We start from the raw sequence: 22,502 nt of genomic DNA, 5'->3' as shown, positions 1-22,502 counted from the left end.
GCCACGTAGCAATAAAAAATATACTAAAAACCTTGATTATTCTGGTTAGTCACATTGTACTGCTATTATTTTGAACAATACTGTATGTCGGACTTAGACCGACGAATTGGGATCCCTATGGAAAACGCCACAGTTACTACCACTTCCAGTGCCCTCGGACCCCGTCCCAGCGGACGGGGAATTTCCTGCAATGAGAGTCAAACTGCCATCCCCTAAGACCCAAACAGTGGACTTTTGGATAACGCTGGGAAGCGTTCCCCTGGAGGCCGCTGCGGAAGCCACACGACCCCGAAAAGGGATACCATGTGGAAATACTAATATAGAATGTCCGTAGGCAGTGCTACATACGGGAGTCCTAGGGGTGGCCCCGGCCCAGCTGGGTGGGGGACAGTCACCACACTGAGACGGCAGAGCGGGCTCTTCCAAGGGTAAGACACGGGCTCACCGTAGGGAGCCCTACCGTGGAGAATACACATATTGGACCGCCGTGGGGGTCACTACATATGGAACCCAGCCTAATACAAGTTTCACACTGCATACAAGTGTTAGACCTGGCGTCAGACGCTCCGCTACATCTGACTGCCGCAGTTTGCGGAGGACTCGACAGGGTTTGCCATGCTGGGGAACTCGACTGGAGCATATAAGCGCACGTATCCGTTCCATGAGGAAGGGAGTGGCGTAGCAAGCTGACTCTAGAACGGGCACTTCGGTACTATCGACTATGAGAAGTGAGTACACGGGAAGCTACCGGTTCTACACGTAGGCTATAGAATCTAGCGAACGTGTTGGGTGTTGCCCAGCCCGCAGCTCTACAGATATCTGTCAGCGAGGCGCCACGAGCCAGCGTCCAGGAAGAGGCCCCTGGTGGAGTGGGCTCTAATCCCGCGCGGGCAGGGCACGTCTTGGGACTCATAAGCCAAGACAATGGCATCCACTATCCAGTGGGCCATCTTCTGCTTGAAGACAGCCTTTCCCTTCTGCTGTCCTCCGTAACAGACGAAGAGCTGCTCTGAGATCCTAAGCTTTGCGTTCTGTCCACATACGTCTGAGTGCTCGGACAGGACAGAGAAAAGCCAGGGCTGGGTCTGCCTCCTCCGAAGGCAGTGCTTGCAGGTTAACCACCTGGTCCCGGAAGGGAGTGGTGGGAACCTTTGGCACGTATCCGTAGTCTCAGGATTACGTGAGAGTAGTCCGGCCCGAATTCCAGGTACGATTCATCGACCGAAAATGTCTGCAGGTCCCCTACCCTCTTGATAAAGCAGTCAGGAGTACTGTCTTTAGAGACAGAATTTTTAACTCCACTGACTGCAAAGGCTCAAAGGGAGGCCTCTGAAGTGCACTAAGCACCAGAGATAGGTCCCAAGAAGGTATGGGGGGGGACTTATCCATTTTGAATGTGTTAAGTTCTGCGTTATGTTCTACAAATATGGGCTTCACAAAAGACATATTATTGTAGTTTTGTCTGAAGTTAAAGCACAAGACAAAGGTAAACACAATTTTGTTGTTTTTCATTTTTCGTTTTTCGGATTATTGTAATGAATAACACATTTAGGCTGTGACGTGCAGTAATGTGTGTGTAATGCCTGCTAAGTATACTGTTTATTCTGATCACTTATATTGGGCACTTTTTGCACTTAAATTTGTTTATTTTTACTGTTGATATTTGAAAATGATGCATGTGTTTTTCCATGGGTTAAAGTCATTGGTTAATTTTGTGAATTTCCACTTGGACATTTTAGTTATGCATGACTATTTAAATGTATTTGCCCTGCTTTGAACCTTTTCATGGGAAATTGATTTATGTTATTATTTTGTCATCATTCTTTTGTTTTAAGGAGATACAAATTGTGCTAATGTAGTGGGTTTTCTTCTGCGTTGTGTTAATGATTTTTATTTCTATATGAGTAATAATAAAAGCCCACACGATGATGCAGTTGAAATGGTTTGTATTCTTTTTTGTATGATTGGAGGTTTCTGTGTCAAAACAAAACAGACACAATCCATCAACATCTCTGGTCTAGCTGTGCTTCTCTCCATGACATCCAGCAAAAGAGAGCATAACATACAGTAACAAATACAATAATAAGAGAAAAAATAAAATAAATTAAAAAGTACAGAAGAATACAAGAAAAATACTAATGATCCATTCCATTTACATACCTGTGTCAAAACAAAACAGACACCATCAGAAACAATCCATCAACATCTCTGGTCTAGCTGTGCCTGTTAATCATCACATAATGTCTCAATGTAAATACATTTAATACATTGTAAATTGTGACAAGTGTCCCGAGCGCTCATCAGCGTCGCCCTGGAAACAAGGCGGGCACACCTGCACCTGCTCATCACAGGCTGAGCCGTCACACCTGCAGCTCATCAGCGGGCGGCTTTATAAGCCTGCCCGCCGCCCAGAGAGATGAGAGATGTCTCCAGAAGACTCGCCTAACTGTTGGCTCCATTTTCCCTCCAGAGAGCAGCGTGTGACGGCCAGCACTCACTTTGAGCACGGACCCATATCACCGCGAGCACCGAGGACGCAAGAGAGAGACCACGCCGAGCACGGAGCACCCCACTCAACGCACTTTCACTTTCATCAATAAATCCACTCTTTCCAGGTGAAATTCACCTGCCCTCCTGTGTCGTGTACTTCTTCACCCCGTCACACTGGTGGAGAATGCGGGCAAGATTGTGAAGAAGTACCGACATCAGGTTCACGTGGAGTGGTTCCCATTTTCCCGAGACTTTTTTTCCCTGGATTTATTTTCCCCGCACTTGTTGATTTTTCCCTCTGTTTCCCCAGGTTGCGCTCCTCCCTGCGACGATGGAGGAACTGTTGAAACACCTCACCGAGGTGAGCATCCGCCAGCAGCAAATTATGGAGCATATGGCCTCTCGACAAGACACTACAGAGCGGGAGCTTCTCACACTGCGGGCGGCCGCTGCCCAACGCGCTCCGCTGCCTGACCCTCGCACCCAAGCAACCCAACTCTTGCCTCGTATGATGGATCACGACGATGTCGACATGTACCTCGAGATGTTTGAGACCATCGCTACCTGCGAGGCGTGGCCGGAGGACGAGTGGGCTCGCATCGTCGCGCCGCTGTTGACCGGGGAAGCGCAGCGGGCGTACTTCGCGCTTCCCCCTGCGCAAAGCACTTCGTATTCAGAGTTAAAGAAGGAGATCCTGGGCCGCGTCGGGCTCTCACCGATCAGTGCTGCACAACTCTTCCATGACTGGTCCTACGACCCACGGCGCCCACCCCGACTCCAAGCCGCAGATCTCTCTCGTCTGGCACAACACTGGTTGCTGGCCGAGGGTTCCACCGCCATCCAGGTAGTTGGAGCGCGTCGTCGTCGACCGCCTCTTGCGCGCGCTCCCGCGCCACCTCCGGCAAGCCGTGGGGATGTGGAAGCCCACTACCAAGGATGAGCTGGTTGAGGCCATTGAGCTGGCGGATGCCACCTTCCACCGGGAGGTCGGGGAGCGAGCGTCGCCTTTTCCCCGAAGGGTGGTCCAGGAGTGACGCACGCCGGAGGGTACCTCGCGACCGGTAGGCAGGCCGGCGGTTCCCGGGCCTCCGGACGAGCCCATGCCCACCGAAGCCCCGCGATCCCCTGGACGAGCATGGCTGGCAGGCTGCGCCGTGCACACAGAGAACGCGCCCCGGGCGGAGGTGAAGATCAACGGCCGTCCCTTCCTGGCTCTCCTGGACTCCGGCAGCGCCATTAGCCTAGTACAGACAGCCATCCTGTCGCCGCGAGTGGATTCGAAGACCTCCGTCCCCATTGTGTGTGTGCACGGCGATACCCGAGAAGTCCCCGCACGTCGCGTGTCCATCGAGGCCGCCCCGGGCACCTGGGCCATCGAAGTTGGAATCGTCAAGGATCTGCCGGTCCCCGTGTTGCTCGGAAGGGACTGGCCGGGGTTCGACCGTCTCCTCACCGCCGCCACACAGCCTGTCAGCCAGCCCGGGAACCGCCCAACGCGCCGGACTGCGCGGAGACCCAGACGGCGCCCTGTGCTGCTGGCCTCCGACAGCCCCCGAGACGGTGAGTCCACCCCCCAAGCTGCTAACCTGTTCTATGATCTCTTCCAGCAGGTCTCGGGGGCCGGGGCGTTCGCCCGCGAGCAGCACGAGGACGACCGTCTGAAGCACTGCTGGGCTCAAGTACGGGTCGCGGAGGGGAAGGACCTACAGCCCGCGCCGCACCCTACGCCCCACTTCAAAATTGAACAAGGCCTGCTCTACTGTGTCGCTCAGCGAAGGGGGGAGGAAAAAAACCTGCTCGTCGTGCCCCGAAGCAAGACCGATGGGGTGATGGAGATCGCCCACGCACACCCCATGGCAGGCCACCTCGGGGCTCAGAACACCATCCAACGGATCCGAGATCGCTTCCACTGGCCCGGCCTGGAGGCCGAGGTGAAGCGGTTTTGCCAAGCCTGCCCCACCTGCCAGCGGACATCGCCACGAGTTCCTCCCCCCAGCCCGCTGATTCCGCTGCCCATCATAGAGGTGCCCTTCGAGCGAATCGTAATGGATCTGGTGGGACCGCTGCCGAAGTCCGCCCGGGGGTTCGAACACATCCTCGTCATCGTGGACTATGCCACCCGCTACCCAGAGGCCATTCCCCTCCGGAAAGCCACCACCAAGGCCATCGCCCAGGAGCTCTTCCTTCTGTGTAGCCGGATGGGCATCCCCGCCCAGATTCTGACTGACCAGGGCACCCCGTTCATGTCCCGGATTATGGCCGATCTCTGCAGGCTCCTGAAGGTCCAACAGCTCCGCACAACGGTGTACCACCCCCAGACCGACGGCCTCGTTGAGCGGTTTAACCAAACGCTCAAGCAGATGCTGCGGCGGGTGGCCGCCGAAGACCTGCGGGACTGGGACAAGATGCTGCCTTATGTCCTCTTTGGCATCCGGGAAGTCCCCCAAGCGTCCACCGGCTTCACCCCCTTTGAGCTCCTCTTCGGCCGGCAACCCCGTGGACTGCTCGACGTGGCCAAGGAGGCCTGGGAGCAACAACCGGGGGTACACCGTTCCACCATCGAGCACGTGCGGCAGATGCGCGACAGGATCGACCGCGTGATGCCCATCGTCCGGGAGCACCTGGCCAAAGCCCAGCAGGCCCAGCGGAGGCACTTCGACCGGGCCGCCCAACCCAGAGAGTTCCAGCGCGGGGACCACGTCTTGGTCCTGGTCCCAACAGCCGCCTGTAAGTTCTTGGCCACCTGGCAGGGTCCCTTCACAGTCGCCGAGAAGGTCGGGCCCGTTACCTACCAGGTCCGGCAGCCTGGGAAGAGGAGAGCCGACCAGCTGTACCACATCAACCTCCTGAAACGCTGGATCGGGACCGGGCCCCAGCTCTCCGCGTTCTCGGAACCCCCACCGGTGATGGTAGACATGGACCCCCAGCTGTCGGCGGCCCAAAAGTCGGAGTTGCAGCACCTGGTCAGTCAGTTTTCTGCGGTGTTCTCCCCTCGCCCCGGGCGGACTCACGTCCTGGAGCACGACGTCCGGACGCCCCCAGGAGTCGTCGTTCGGGAGCGGCCCTACCGTGTTCCGGAGGCTCGGCGACACGCCATCGAGGCAGAGGTACAGGAGATGCTGAGGTTAGGGGTCATCGAACCATCACGCAGCCCAGACCTGGGAGGACCACCTGGACCGGCTGCAGAAGGTGCTGTCGGAGTTACATCGGGCTGGGCTGACCGCCAACCCCCGGAAATGCCACCTAGGACTCGCGGAAGCCAAGTACCTCGGCTACCAGGTGGGACGGGGCCTGATCCGACCACAGGAGAAGAAGGTCTCGGCGATTCTCTCCGCTCCCCGTCCCACCACAAAGACGCAGGTACGAGCCTTTTTGGGGTTGGCGGGTTACTATCGGTGCTTTATCCCTGACTTCTCCTCCTTAGCCTCTCCCCTGACAGACCTGACCAGGAAGGGGCAGCCAGAGAAGATCCTGTGGAGCACCGAGGCGGAGGCGGCGTTCCACCGCATCAAGTCGGCCCTCACCTCGGCCCCGGTCCTACGAGCGCCCGACTTCAATAGCCCCTTCCTGCTGCAGACGGACGCCTCCGACACCGGGTTGGGAGCCGTCCTTTCCCAGGTCACCGACGGCGAGGAACACCCGGTGCTCTACATCAGCCGAAAGCTGACCCCAGCAGAACAGCGCTACGCAACCGTGGAACGGGAGGCGTTGGCCGTCAAGTGGCCAGTCCTGGAGATCCGTTATTACCTCCTGGGCCGCCACTTCACCCTGACCACTGACCACGCACCACTTCAATGGATGGCCCGGGCCAAGGAGACGAATGCCAGGGTGACGCGGTGGTTCCTGCCGCTCCAGGACTTCAACTTCACCGTCCAACATCGAGCCGGGACGGCCAACGCCAACGCCGATGGTCTTTCCCGGATGTGGTCAGCTTTCGCAGGTCTGTCAGGCTCCACCCCCCCACCCTCCACCCCCCAGTTTCCCCGCTTCTCCGCAGGACCAGGACGTCGCTTAAGGGGGGGGAGTGTGACAAGTGTCCCGAGCGCTCATCAGCGTCGCCCTGGAAACAAGGCGGGCACACCTGCACTCGCTCATCACAGGCTGAGCCGTCACACCTGCAGCTCATCAGCGGGCAGCTTTATAAGCCTGCCCGCCGCCCAGAGAGGTGAGAGATGTCTCCAGAAGACTCGGCTAACTGTTGTCTCCATTTTCCCTCCAGAGATCAGCGTGTGACGGCCAGCACTCACTCTGAGCACGGACCCATATCACCGCGAGCACCGAGGACGCAAGAGAGAGACCACACCGAACACGGAGCACCCCACTCAACGCACTTTCACTTTCATCAATAAATCCACCCTTCGGGGAAATTCACCTGCCCTCCTGTGTCGTGTACTTCTTCACCCCGTCACAAAATACACAAGAAAATGCAGATGTAGGCCTAATACATGGAGTGGACCCCAGTGTGCTGTGGAGCTTTCAGAGACTTCCACCATCAGCTGTTTTCTGTTCACCATCAGCTCTATTTTATGGTCACCATCAGCTCTGTTTCTGTTCAGTTTTCTGTGTTGGTTGATTGTTTGTAGTATTCTATATTTTTACTTGTTATTCTTTTTTTCTTTTCTTTTTTCTCTCCCCCCCCCCCCCCCTGTTGCACTTTGAGATTATTTGGAATGAAAAGTGTGTTATAAATAAAATCTATTATTATTATTATTATTATTATTATTATTATTATTATATTGGGCCACTTGATACAATGAATCTTTTATAATAGCAAAATAGGGAGAGCAGCCGATAATGCTGTGGTAGCCGTCCGTCAGTGGCAAGGACCCTGTCATAGACATTTTTCAGCGTTTCACTACAAGACTGCTCGAGAGGAAAGTCATCATTAGCTCTTCCCCTCGCTCTAGTTTCCTCTGAGTAAGTCTGTGAGGGTCTCGGAACAGCGTCCCCAGCCTAAGCCATTATTTTCTACGTCCCTAGCCCTGTCCCCCAAGAGGCATCTGCACATAAAATCCCCAATAATTGTGTAAATGCTGGCCAATCTGTCCCCAAAATCAGTGGATGCCTAAAGTGGAAATTTTCTGCCACCTTCATTATTTGAGTTTTCCCCCAAAATGTTATATTGACAGGTACTAATAGGTAGTTCACCTAACCCCTTGCTGCATCAGGCTTTGAATGGAGATTTGATTACAATCTGAATTCACCAAATTCACATAAACGTTCCAACCTCTATCCTCACTGGACACCTGTCCTGGAAATGGCCCGGGTCCCTGCATCTCCAGCAGGCCGGCCCAGGCCTTCCTGTCACCCCAGCGGCAGAAGGACGACCAAGAAATTGCCCGAGAGAGGAGAAAGTGGGAGAGGGAGATTACTTGATCTCCTTGTCACAACTCATCTATGCCTCACCACAAATATGTATGTTTTGTGGTCTGTGCCAACTCGCGCATATGATCCACTCCATTTGCCATTGTGTTTCTGGACTAGAGAAGAGTGCGTGTTTGCTGTAGTGGTGCACATGACACTGACGTGAAACCAGACTTCATTACACTTTTATGTGTATAAATAACAGCAAGACTAACATATTCAGGCTAAAAGCTAAATAATAATAATAATAATAATAATTTGTAGGGACTCATTAGAAATGTATTTAAGCTTGAGTTTAATTGGAGTGAATTTGTTCATTTAACTTAAGTTGAATATGATAGGTTTCCTTATTTTTTAAAAAGGGGGAAGGCCAAATAACCATGGAACCAGCAAAAGATTCATGGAAGGGTTTGAAGGCGGCATATTTTTAAAAACAAAAATTAAAAACAACTAAACCAGTGGTTTAATAGTTTTAATTTATGATAAAAAATAATGGGTTAAAGGGTTTCTTCATGAGATTCCATTAAGTCGGATTATTCCCAATAATCACATTGGTGTGGTACATAAATTGATAGCAGTATAATTAAGTAAAATGATTAAAAAGTAAAATGTAAAGAAAGTAAAATCTAGGAAACCTTTAAAAAAAGAAGAAAAATAATAATTCAGCTTTTCATACCAAACATCTCAGGAAATTCCCAGGACTTCTAATTTTTGTTTGTCATTTAGACAAACCTCAGCAAAGAAATTTGGATATGTGAGCAGAAAGCATAATAAATTAAAACTAAATTTTCTTCTTGATGTTTTATGAAAATATTCAATGATGTTCAGTTTCTACATCCTTGTTTTTCTTCAATTTTGTATACAAATACATTTATAATCAAATTATACCACATTGCATTTCCTTTTCAGTAAAGTACATCAAGTAATTGTCAAGTTTTTAAGCCTTTTCTCGTTTCTAAAGCATTCACTTTTGCTGAAATGCATGAGATAAAAACTCTGCGCACTGCTCTAATATTTAATCCATAGATTACAGGATTAAAAAGAGGTGGAACTATAACTAATTCTAAAGCCAAAAAATTACGCAGACTCTCTGGAATATCATTTGATCCATATCTGCTATACATGGCATCAAAAAGCATCGCAAAAGTGAAATTTATCAGCGATAATATGTGTGGCAGACACGTTTGCCAGAATTTCCTTCTGTTTTCCAAAGATGCTTTACATGCAGAGATCAGTTTTACGTATGACACTATGATAATAACTGCACAGCTAACAAATATAACTGCAACAATATATCCATAGACATTATTCACAAAAGATGATGCACAAGACAGTTTTACAACTGACCAGTTATCACAATACAATTTATCAATGTGATATTTACAAAATGGCCTTAAGTTTGATAATATGACTGCTATAACTGATAATAAGCTGGGTACAATCCAAGAAAACAGAATTAATTTCACACAGGTGAATTTAGTTAATATGGAATGATAATCTAAAGGTTTGCATATGGCTACATATCTATCATAAGACATCACTGTTAATATTGTAAACTCACACAGTAAAGAGCTGTAAATAACAATGATCTGCAGAGCACACATGTGAGAGGAGATCACATATGAATCCAATATTAAATCAGACAGAAACTTAGGGTAGAATCCTGTGGCTCCATAAATCCCATTAATACACAGATGAGACAAGAATATGTACATTGGTTCATGAGTGCCTTTCTCTGTGATAATGACCATAACAAGACGAATATTAATTGACAATATAAGCAGATAAAGGATAAGAAAACATGTGAAATATATTAGCCTAAATGACTTCGATTCTTTGGGCACCATGAGAGTCAGTATAACAGGATAAGACATGTTATCCATATGCAATACAAAAATCACAAGACAATATTAACAAATATTTGTTAAAACAATATGCATTAATAAAGAACCCGTTTCTTAGGCATCAGATGGTCAAAGTTAGCACTTAGGGGAAAAAAGTCAAAGTATTAGCAAAAAAAAAAGGAGCTGGATGTCTGGTGTGGAGAGCTGGAAGCCTTGTTTTTATAACACCTTTTTTTCTTTTGGGAAATCTCTAGGAGATAAAAATATATTGTCTATAATCGGGTGAAGTCCACTGAGAAGGAGGGTTCAACAATATTAATTTCACAATTCTGTGTTTTCTTGATTGGCCCGCTGGGTAAACTAACAAGAACCGCTCAGTAATAAAGTTCAAATTAAGAGATAATTTTAAGAATTAATTTGAAATGACGGCACTTAACTTGGTTATTTCATTCTGTTAGGTGCATTGCTGTTATGTACGCCTGGATCTCACAACTTCAAAAACGCAAGAGTGTTCTTTTTAAATAGGCACTGTCTTTATAGGTAAACTCCTCATTGGTTAACGTGGAGCGAATTGATGCCAAAGTTCAAATTTTTCAACTCGGGCGTAGAGGCGAATTCGCTTTAAACGCGTGAATGCACAAAAAATACAACTCACGCGTATCGCGCAAGGCGCTCAATTCGCTTCAAATTTGCGTTATTCGCGTGAACTGGACGCGCGAATTAGGCGGAATTGTGTCCATCGCGTTGCGCGAAACGCGTCTAATGCGCCGCAGGACCTCCAGACAAGCGTCAACGCGCCTTTCAATTGACTTAACATGGACATCATTCGTCTGAAATCTGAATTTCAGAAAATATCAGAGCACATTGCCCAGGCTGAGTCGTCCTTGAAGGCCCTGGTACTGCCCACCAAGCCTTGCCGAGTTACATCTTTGCTGGAGGGCAGGGCTTATATGGTGGCTGGGCGGGCTGGTAGCTGCTTGAACACTATGGCTGTGGTACAGGCCTACCAGGCCAACCTCCTCAAGGATCTTGATGAGGGTAAGGATCTCCGGAGGATATAACAGAGCTTAGGAAAGCCACCATGGCTGGTCTGGTATGTGCGGAGAGACATCTCTGGTTAAATCTGTGGTGGATGAGGGAAAAGAGAGAAACACTTTCTCCTTGACTCCCCGGTTTCACCTTCTAGGTGTGGTAAACACCGCCATAGAGAAGTTTCGGGTGGTTAAAAAAAAGCAGTCAGCAGCTTTTCAACAACACCTTCTTTGCTGTTGTGGCTCCTCGGGGAAGACTGCCGCGTAGTGATGACTTGGCTAGGCAACGTGGGGGAGAGGACGCTGGCGTTGTCTGTTCGCCGCTTCTCCACCCACAAATCATGTTAATGTACTATTAGATTATTTCCTTATGTTTGAATAAGGAAATATTATTTCCTTATGTTTGCGACTAGTCTAACAGTCAGAGCTACAATTGGGACTGTTGCTGATTGCTGGCAGCCACTGAGAGGACATTGTTCGTCGTTTCGCCGTTTTCAACCGCTTCTCTAATGTTTATGTTTGAATGCTGCGGTTGGTTCTGGTTTGGAGGACATTTGATGTTTCTCGCCGCGGCTGCTCACTGGTGGTCTCCCTTGGGCTTAAGGTGCATGGTGGCTGAAGTTTGCACCGGGCTAGCGTCATCCGGGCCATCGGCATCCGGCGTCCGGCATGATGTTGGGATGTTCCGCTTCTCGGCTGCGCTGCTGTTCCGTCCTGCATTGCGGCCGTGGAGCGGCTTGGACTTCTGCGCCGACCCCGGTGTGTCCACAGAAGTGCCCGGAAAAATGTTCTGCCTCCTGCATGGTGCTGCGGCGATCCCCATCGTTTGAATCGTCATGAAGACCCATCATCTGGTCTTCAGCTGTCGTGCCTCAACGATGTCATCGGGACACTGCCGCTGGGGGAAATCTGAAACATGGAGTCGACCACAGTGTGCTGCGGAGCTAACAGAGACTTCCACCATCAGCTGTTTTTCTGTTCACCATCAGCTCTGTTTCTGTTCACCATCAGCTCTGTTTCTGTTCACCATCAGCTCTGTTTGTGTTCTGTTTTCTGTGTTGGTTGATTGTTTGTAGTATTCTATTTTTTTTTTTTTACTTGTTATTCTTTTTTTTTTTTTTTTCCTTTGTTGCACTTTGAGATTCTTCGGAAAGAAAAGTGCATTATAAATAAAATCTATTATTATTATTATTAAGTGGGCAGCCCCTACAAGCTCCTCGCACTGGCAGAAGGAGAGTGTCGCTTTCCATGCCCCTCCAGAGGGAGCTTGGTAAAGGAGGCAGCGCTCTCGGGCAAAGGCTTCTGAGCCAAGGGTCGATCTGAGGACTGCTCTTCAGGCAAAGAAGGCTTCTGCCAAGTGGTCCTGGCTGTGGCCAGACCGCTGAGAGCTGCCCCTGACTCAACACGAAAAAGAGTATGTTAACGCCTTCCCAGAGGACTACGTTCCTGGGAGTCATATGGAACTTCATGACGATGCAGGCACAAATGTCTCCCCCTCACATAGAGTCCACACGAGCGATGGTCTCCATGCAGAAGCTAGGCCGCAGCCTCACTGTGAAGCAGTTTCAGAGACTGCTGAGGCTCATGGCAGCTCATGTCCAATGTGATATCTTTTGGCCTGCTACACGTTACGCCCCGTCTAAGGGAAAAGGGTGCAACATGAAAACTCTGAAACCAGTATATTGAAATAAAGATGAATTTATTAATTTTAATTGGGACCTAAGACTCAAGAGAGGACTGGGCCAAAATAACAAACAAAACTTCCTTGTTTTAATTCTCTTTCTTAAACCCTAAACCAAAAATAAAAGAAAAAGAAAATACAGTATATAAACCTAACTCCCTAACCAAAACAGAGACCAAAATAGTTTACAATAAACAAAAGTAGCGTCAGACTCCCTACTTTCCCAAATACTCAGTATTTACAATATTTTTACAACCAGGCAAACAAACTGAAAAGGGCAGTCCAAATCAGTGTCAGAAAACAGGCAAAGGGTCAGATATACCAATTACGTTCCACTGATACAAACAGTGTCAGATTTAAACAAACAAACAATACTGACAGTTTCTAATATTCCTAACACAGTCAAACTTTTATAACACACACAAACAAACTCTGCATACACAGGTCAAAACTCTCTCTCAAAACACAAGATCTCTCAATCAATCAAAACTTCCTTCAGGAAGTGATGACAAGCTTTTTAAAAGACTGTGGACCAATCAGAACATGACAGCAATCAGCCTGCAGGAACCAATCAGATGAACTTCCTGGTCAGACAGAGAGACTCACAAAACAGAGAGGTCACAAAATACAAAACATAGGGTTGTAACAACATGAGACCCCTTCAATGGTGGCTGAGAGCCAAGGAGTTTTACCTAAGTGGAAATCCATTCTGTATGATCAGGGTAACACACTGATGCCTTCGTTCCCTCGTCATATGGAGGAAACCTTGGTTCCTGTCCCAGGGGCTAGTGATGTGGCCACATGGAAAAGGCCATAGTTAAGACACAAAGCCTGTAAAACACACGCGTTTGCCTCAAGTTACAGACACACCGTCTATAAATGAACATGCACCCCAGGACATTGTATGTATGTATATAACTTATAAAGTTTCCCAAGTGTATAGTATTTTCTCTATGCATCTGTGTCTTATTAACAACTTTCTATTTCAAGTAATCTCATGTCTTGTCTCCAATCAAATTGATGCTCGTTTCATGACTTACACTTTCATGTAGGCCCCTTATTCAGAGGATGCAGTGTGTGTGTTTGTTGCATTAATTAGAGTGTAAATGGGCACAGACCCATTGATTCATGCTTGAAACAAAAGAGCCATAAAATCTCCAGAGGAATTTCCCGCTTGGAATCTCATTGGTCAATTCTACCTCAGGAGGGTGTGACTACTCCCAGACTAAAAGAGAAACGTTCGGATTTCCTCCCCCTCTTCTCTCTCCAACATGTCATCGTGGCTGGCCTTGAGCCAGGCCACATAATGCAGTCCCTCCAAGCAGGCCTACACGCACAGAGTTGTGTGAAACTGGAAATCTGATGCCCACACGGCAATTGGGCCAGCAGGCCAAAGCTCCTCACGCTATGTGCAACTTTCTCAACCTCGATGGAGTCAAAACAACTATGCAAGCTCACACTCGTTCCTTAGCTCAACACGGAAGTAAACAATCACAACTACAAAATGATCGGATGGTACCATCAATACTTTCTCCTGCGACTGTATCTCTGGACGCCTTCACGGGCAAATGCAAGTCACTGTGTAGTAAAACTATAAACTCCTTTGGTCTGACAGAGGAGCTTTTCAGAGATGCTTCTCCCAGTTAGACTCTTAGACTTTTAAGACAAAGTTAAGTTCACTTTAACAGTCTTTGTACAGATATGTACTCCTTTCCACACAGCAACACAATCCTATTTAATCACATACAATACAAATTTTTTATGCGGTGCATCATCAATGCATTGTGATATCGAATTGAACCGAATCGATGACATGATAATTGTAATCGAAATGAACCGAACCGTGAGACCAGTGTAGGTTCACACCTCTAGTCTAAAGTGTGGAAAAACTGGCATTGTTTTATTTTTATATGTTGGTTGTGTTTTAAAAATTATACCCTGAATCCAGTCCATTCTGCCCCGCCATTGTGTTCATGATATTACAGCCTAAACACAAATAGCAAGTAATTGCATCTAACATTCATGCACAAACTTGTTCATTGAGAAATTGCAAAAGTGTTGTTTGTGGATGGCAGCAATCATCCACTAAACCATGCACATTCGTGTTTTCCTCACGAATTAAACAAATTAAAAGAAATTTAGATATGAATTTGAATTCTCTCGGGAGAGAGAGCCGCGGGACGAGCGGTAAGTGAGTGGGTTGGACGCAGATTAATAACACCTGTATCTTGTTCCAGTAATGGGCGTGGAGAGAGGATAAAACGCCAGTGGAACCGGAAGCCAGGGAGAGAGAGAGCAGGACTGTTGACGCGATCCCCAGAGACTGAGTTACCCTGGAAGCCGGAAGTGCCGACCCTGAAGTGATCTTTGTGTTGAGAGAAACCACACTATTGAGTGTGTTGAAAAGTGTTTGAGTATTCTAAATAAAGAAAAGCGTCAACAGTCCAGCTGACCTGTGTCCTCTTCCTTCCACACCCACGAACACGTTACACTGGTGCCGAAACCCGGGAAGGAAGTAGGACAGCGCCGCCGCCATGCAGACGCGCTCCGCCACGCCGTTTGCGGACATCATCCCATCCCTCGCGGCCCTCCACCAGGATCAACATCAAGCCATGCTGGACCTTCGGGCGGACCAGGAGCGCCGCTTCGCGGCCATCGTCCAAGGCCAGCAAGAGGACCGCGAGAGGTTCCGGAGCTGGATTGACCGGGAGGTTCGCACCGAGGCCGCCGGGCTGGCCGGCGCACCGGTTCACGTGCCCCTTCACAAAATGGGGCCACAAGATGATCCCGAGGCCTTCATAGACCTCTTCCAAAAAGCAGCGGAGGCCTGCGGGTGGCCCCGGGCACAGTGGCCGGTGCGCCTGATACCACTACTGTCCGGAGAAGCCCAGGCGGCCGCCCAACAACTGCCGGTGGCGAACCTCCTGAAGTATGAAGACCTCAAGAGGGCCATCATTCAGCGGGTCGGCCGGACCCCTGAACAGCACTGCCAACGTTTCCGCTCCCTGGAATGGGGCGAGGCCGGCCGACCCTTCGCGATGGTCCAACAGCTCCGGGACTCGTGTCGCAAATGGCTCTTGGCCGGCGGAAGCGACGTGGACCACATTGTCGATCTGGTGGTACTGGAGCAGTTTATCGCTCGGCTCCCGAAGAAGACCGCAGAGTGGGTCCAGTGCCACCGGCCCACGTCGCTGGAGACGGCCATCAACCTGGCGGAGGACCACCTGGGGACGTGCCCGGGGGTCGGCGAGCCCCTATTAATCTCTCTCTCTCTCTCCACCCTCTGTCTCTCTCTCTCACGCCCTGTCCCTCTCCCTAGGTCCCGCCCTCCGGGCCCTCCTTGCGTTCCCCCCAGAGGCCGGGGTGGGATGGGCCCTGGGCAGTTCGGGAGTTCGAGGGCCCTGCCCAGGGGGGCGGAGCTGCTGGGGGCGGGTGGGGATAATGGTTCCGGTTCCACCCCCTCTCCACGCTAATTCTCCAACCCACTCCCCACCGCAGGGGCGGCGGGTAGGCCTGGGCTGGCCTGCTGGCGTTGCGGCGACCCGGATCATTTTATGGACCGATGTCCTATGATGGACATCGGGACAATGATCCGGGTCCCGGACGTTCAGCGGACCACCCCCGATCAAGCAGGAGAGTACCAAATTCCTGTGAGTATCAAGGGGGGTACATATCAGGCCTTGGTGGATTCAGGATGTAACCAAACCTCAATCCATCAAAGCCTGATGCAGCCGGGGGCATTGGATACAAGCCGCGTGGTTAAGGTGCGGTGTGTGCACGGGGATGTGGTGGAATATCCGTTTGTCCCAATCATGATTCAAATTCGGGAAGAAAAGCATCATGGAGAGGTGGCGGTTAGTCCTCACCTCCGGCATCCGCTAATTCTGGGGACGAATTGGCCCGCATTCGCGGTTTTATTGGGGTCGTTATGTGCGGATGCCGCTTGGGAGAAAAAGGCTAGGAGGAGGGCGGCGCGAATGCAGCTTGGGGAGACTGAGACGGGACCCTTGGGGACGGCTTCAGAGGAAACGAGCGGGATCGAGAGACTGATTCTCTCGGACCGTGATGACTTTCCTTTGGAGCAGTCCCAGGACGAGACCCTCAAAAACGCCTTCCAGCAGGTCCGCTCTATCGACGGCCAGTCTCTCCAACCTGCCTTACCTGTCACCTATCCATATTTCGCCATAATAAAAGACCGGTTGTATCGAGTGACCCAAGACACTCGGATAAAAGTAGATACAACCCAGTTGTTAGTTCCGAAGATCCGCTGGGAAATGCTTTTCCGGGCAGCTCACTCTAATCCAATGGCGAACCACTTGGGACAAGCGGCCACGCTGAATCGCCTTATGACCCGATTTTTTTGGCCAGGCATTCATGACAACGTGCGCGACTTGTCCGGAATGTCAGTTGGTAAATCCACTGGCCGCTCCAAAAGCGCCATTGCGCCCCCTTCCATTAATGCAGGTCCCCTTCGAGAGAATTGCGATGGACCTCATCAGGCCATTAGAGCGATCCGCACGCGGCCATCGTTTTGCTTTAGTGATCGTGGACTACGCAACACGATATCCGGAGGCAGTGGCTCTCCGCAACATCTCCGCGAAGAGTGTTGCGGACGCACTGTTTCGACTAATCTCCCGAGTGGGGGTTCCGAAAGAAATCCTCGCTGATCAAGGCACGGCGTTTATGTCACGTACGTTACGCGAACTGTATGGATTATTGGGCATTAAATCCATTCGAACAAGTGTCTATCACCCACAAATGGACGGCTTGGTCGAACGGTTTAATCGCACACTTAAAACCATGATCCGTAAGTTCGTGCAGGAAGACGTCAAAAATTGGGATCTGTGGTTAGAACCCCTCTTATTTGCCGTGCGAGAGGTCCCACAAGCCTCCACGGGGTTTTCCCCCTTCGAGCTTCTCTACGGGCGCCAGCCCTGAGGGGTGCTGGACGTCCTGCGAGAAACTTGGGAGGAGGGACCTTCTTTGGCGAAGAACAAAATTCAATATGTGCTGGACTTGCGAACAAAACTCCACACACTGGGGCGGCTGTCCAGGGAGAATTTGTAACAAGCCCAGGACCGCCAGAGCCGGTCATATAACAGGGGTACGAAACTACGCAAATTCGCACCGGGAGAGAAAGTGCTCATATTACTCCCTACGTCGAGCTCCAAATTAATGTCAAAGTGGCAGGGGCCGTTTGAGGTCGCACGACAGGTCGGGGATCTCGATTATGAAGTGATACGATCCGATAGGAACGGGGCGCGTCAAATTTACCACCTCAATCTACTTAAAAAATGGAATGAGGTGGAATCAGTGTTGTTGGCCACGGTGATCGGGGGGGAGGATGATCTCGGGCCAGAAGCGAGCATCAAGGCACAATCAGTCGCACTGGCCCCTGGTGGAGATCACCTCTCACCGTCCCAACTCACTGATTTATCAAAATTACAGGCGGAGTTCGCCGACGTGTTCTCGCCCCTACCGGGACGTACTGACTTAATTCAGCACCATATCGAGACCGAGCCGGGCGTGGTAGTTCGCAGCCGGCCTTATCGATTGCCTGAACACAAGAAAAAGGTGGTTCAGGAAGAATTAGGGGCAATGCTGGACATGGGAGTAATAGAGGAGTCCAACAGTGACTGGACGAGCCCGATAGTTTTGGTTCCTAAAACCGACGGCTCGGTCAGGTTCTGTGTGGACTATCGCAAGGTGAACGCAGTGTCGAAATTCGACGCTTATCCAATGCCGCGGGTTGACGAGTTGCTTGATCGGCTGGGCACGGCTCGATTTTATTCGACATTGGACTTAACAAAGGGCTATTGGCAGATCCCCTTGTCTCCATTGTCCAAAGAAAAGACAGCTTTCACCACGCCGTTTGGATTGCACCAATTTGTCATGCTTCCTTTTGGTTTGTTCGGGGCACCCGCTACCTTTCAGCGCCTCATGGATAGAATTTTGCGTCCCCATGCCGCATTTGCTGCTGCCTACCTAGATGATATCGTGATTTACAGTCACGATTGGCAGCGGCATATGCAGCAGGAGGGGGGAGAGCAGCCGGTGCTGTACATTAGCCGCAAGCTCTCGAAGAGAGAGGCTAAGTACAGCACCATCGAAAAAGAGTGCCTTGCCATCAGGTGGGCCGTTCTCACCCTCCGCTACTACCTCCTGGGGCGGGAGTTCACCCTCTGTTCGGACCACGCTCTGCTCCAATGGCTCCACCGCATGAAGGATACCAACGCGCGGATCACCCGTTGGTATCTAGCTCTTCAGCCTTTTAAGTTCAAGGTGGTCCACAGGCCGGATGCTCAGATGGCTGTGGCTGACTTCCTCTCCAGAAATGGGGGGGTCTGCAGGCCGGACGGCTCCCCGGCCTGAGTCGGGCGGTGGGGGTATGTGGCAAGGGGGGCGTGGTTTAGCGAGGTCTGCAGCGGGAGAGAGAGCTGCGGGACGAGCGGTAAGTGAGTGGGTTGGACGCAGATTAATAACACCTGTATCTTGTTCCAGTAATGGGCGTGGAGAGAGGATAAAACGCCAGTGGAACCGGAAGCCAGGGAGAGAGAGAGAGCAGGACTGTTGACGCGATCCCCAGAGACTGAGTTACCCCGGAAGCCGGAAGTGCCGACCCGGAAGTGATCGTTGTGTTGAGAGAAACCACACTATTGAGTGTGTTGAAAAGTGTTTGAGTATTCTAAATAAAGAAAAGCATCAACAGTCCAGCCGACCCCCGTGTCCTCTTCCTTCCACACCCACGAACACGTTACAGTGTGTTTTACAAAAATGTTTGCCTTTTAAATAAACCTGTATATAAATATCATTACTAATCTCTGAAAATTCATTTTAAAAATGCAATATATCCCCTTAAAATTGCACAAATGCTGAGTAAAAACATTAGGCTATTAAAAAAGTGATATGTGTTTAAATATTTGAGTTAAGGGTCCGTGTTGATTTCAAGTAATTCTGTGAGACCAGGTTGATAAAATAGCAGTATGATTTTAGGTAAAATTATTAAAAAGTTAAATGTACTAAGTAAAATAGGAGTAAAATGTAAAGGAGGCAAAATCTAGGAAAACTTTAAAAAAAAAAAAGACAATAATTCAGCTTTTTTATACCAAACTATACACATCACAGGAAATTCCCAGGGCTATAATCATTTTTGTTGGTCATTTAGACAAACCTCGGCAAATAAATCAAAGGATGTAAACAAGAAATGTTGATATGTGAGCAGAAAACATAAATTAAGACAAATAGGCCAAATATATATATTTTTTTATGTTTTATGAAAATATTCAGTGTTCATAAAAAATAATGTTGACAGCTTCTACATCCTTGTTTTTCTTACATTTTGTTGTAATTCATATATAAAACAAATTATACAATTTTACATGTCTATTTCAGTAAAGTGCATGACGTAATTGTTAAGGGTTTAAGCCTTTTTAGTTTCTAAAACATTCACTTTTGCTGAAATACATGAGATAAAAACGATGCGCATTGCTCTAATTTTTAATCCATAGATTACAGGATTAAAAAGAGGTGGAACTATAACTAATTCTAAAGCCAAAAAATGACGCAGACTCTCTGGAATATCATTTGATCCATATCTGCTATACATGGCATCAAAAAGCAAAGCAAAAGTGAAGTTTATCAGTGATAATATGTGTGGCAGACAAGTTTGCCAGAATTTCCTTCTGTTTTCTAAAGATGCTTTACACGCAGAGATCAGTTTTACGTATGACACTATGATAATAACTGCACAGCTAGCAAATATAACTACACCAACATATCCATAAACATTATTCACAAAAGATGATGCACAAGACAGTTTTACAACTGACCAGTTATCACAATATAATTTATCAATGTGATATTTACAAAATGGTCTTAAGTTTGATAACAAGGCTGCTATAACTGTAAAGAAGTTGGGAACAATCCAAGAAAACAGAATTAATTTAGCACAGGTGTTTTTAGTTAATCTGGAATGATAATCTAAAGGTTTGCATATGGCTACATATCTATCATAAGACATCACTGTTAATATTGTAAACTCACACAATAAAGAGCTGTAAATAACAAAGGACTGCACAGCACACATGTGAGAGGAGATCACATATGAATCCAATATTAAATCAGACAGAATCTTAGGGTAGAATCCTGTGGCTCCATAAACCCCATTAATACACAAATGAGCCAAGAATATGTACATTGGTTCATGAAGTGCTTTTGTCATGATAATGACCATAACAAGACGAATATTAATTGACAATATAAGCAGATAAAGGAGAAGAAAACATGTGAAATATATATGCCTGTATGATTTAGATTCTTTGGGCACCATGAGAGTCAGTATAACAGGATAAGACATGTTATCCATATGCAATAGAAAAAGCACAAGACAATATTAACAAATATTTGTTAGAATATGCATTAAAACAGAATCTGTTTCTTAGGCATCAGTATCCAAATTGTTTCCATCAATATCCATGTTCACTGAAGGAAATCAGATGGCCAAAGTTCCAATGAGCCCAAAGCCAAAAAATTCTAAATACCAGCAAAAAAGAAGCTGGGTGTCTGGTGCGGAGAGCCTGGAACCCTTGTTTTTATAACACCTTTTTTTTCTTTAGGGAAATTTCAAAATATATTGTCCATAATCTGGTGAAGTCCACTGAGAAGGGTCGTTCAACTATATCAATTTCACACTACTGGCCAGTTTTACACTTCCGTGTTTTTGGCTTCTTGATTGGATCGCTGGGTAAACGAACAAGAACCCACTCAGGAATAAAGCACTTGGGGCTGCTTGGCTTTAACCCTGTTCCCTGATAAAGTGGATTAAGATGTTACATAGTCTTATGCATATGTGAAGTGTCTTATCACGACCAGCTGTGAAAATTTTGTAAAAACACATCAATAAAATTGACCCTGAGGTATTTATAGCCTCGGCCGGTGACGTCATAGGCGCACCTGCTACATGAGGCTATGAACAGATAAGCTCCAGCTGTAGCCATCAGATCTTTTATTTGAAGACCAGTCCTGGAGCATCATCAGCACGACCTAGCAATGCAGCATCTTGTTCCACTTTATCAGAGAACAGGGTTACAGCCAAGTAATCCCATGTGTTCCCTTTCAAAAGCTACACTCAATGCTGCATAAGCTTATGCATATGGGATCGAGAATACACACGCCACCATGCTTGAGGGTGTCAGGACCCTTTACGGTTGTGTAGGTGTGCACAAGCTTGCAAGAGGCGTCTGACATTAGCTTGTTATGTCAACTCAAGGTCATGAGAGCCAGGAAAGGTATGAGCGCTCTGTATGAGCTGCAGCTTTATAATGGTATTTTTCGGAAAGCCGGTGAGAAGACCATTACAATAGTCCACCCTGCTGGTGATGAAAGCATGAACGAGTTTCTCTAATGCTGGGTACACACCAAAAGATAATGAGGCTGATTTTGGACCAATTTCCCCCCTTTCGACAATCCTATTTCCCGATTATCTTGGTGGTTCAAGAGATTATCTTATCAGATTTTGGTGTGAAGTGTGTTAAGGGTGTATGAACCTGCTTGGAAGAACATCGAAGCCGTCCCGATTTGCGAATCAGAAATCCTGATGTGTGGGGGGAACCCCGAGGACAAACTCACACACACTCACGTGAAACAAAATAATATCCAATCAGAAAGCAGGCTACGGTATCAACAGTTCTATTTAATTCTAACATCTTCAAACATTCTCTTATTGGTCAACATCAAATAGTCATGAACTGTAAGAAACTGATTATGAAAACAAACTTCACTTCAACCCTTTTCTTTTTTTCGCATGAATGTTCTGTGAAAATCATTCCAAACACTATCATCGCAATTTTTTCCTGCATATCATCTGCCGTGCTTATTCTGTGGCCGGAGACAAACTGCAAGCGTGGCGTCTCTTTTGCATGCTCTTTTTTCTATGCCTTTGCACACCAGAAGCGTGTCTGATGCAGCGCTGCTGCTGCTAGTTGATGTATAGAGAAGGCCTATACTTCATGTTAAACATAAATATATAGCCTACTGATAGAGCAAAGACAACGTCGGCACTCGGCAGTATTGACCATACATATCTATGGTATT

The 22,502-nt window shown here is 48.2% G+C and overlaps 2 protein-coding genes across 2 annotated transcripts; both read right to left on the bottom strand.

Moving 5' to 3' along the window:
* Positions 1–8,783: 8,783 nt before the first annotated feature.
* On the bottom strand, positions 8,784–9,737 carry LOC137046014 (olfactory receptor 4B13-like). The gene has a single exon (XM_067423071.1). The coding sequence runs from the start codon at positions 9,735–9,737 to the stop codon at positions 8,784–8,786; it is 954 nt and encodes a 317-aa protein (XP_067279172.1).
* A 10,093-nt stretch (positions 9,738–19,830) lies between these two features.
* Positions 19,831–20,775, bottom strand: LOC137046013 (olfactory receptor 5K1-like). Its single transcript, XM_067423070.1, has one exon. The coding sequence runs from the start codon at positions 20,773–20,775 to the stop codon at positions 19,831–19,833; it is 945 nt and encodes a 314-aa protein (XP_067279171.1).
* Between the last annotated feature and the right edge of the window lie 1,727 nt (positions 20,776–22,502).

This window comes from Pseudorasbora parva, chromosome 18 (genome assembly GCF_024679245.1).
Source record: "Pseudorasbora parva isolate DD20220531a chromosome 18, ASM2467924v1, whole genome shotgun sequence".
Classification (NCBI taxonomy): domain Eukaryota; kingdom Metazoa; phylum Chordata; class Actinopteri; order Cypriniformes; family Gobionidae; genus Pseudorasbora; species Pseudorasbora parva.
The sequence above is the reverse complement of the archived record's forward strand: the minus strand, read 5'-3'. Positions and strand labels throughout refer to the sequence as shown.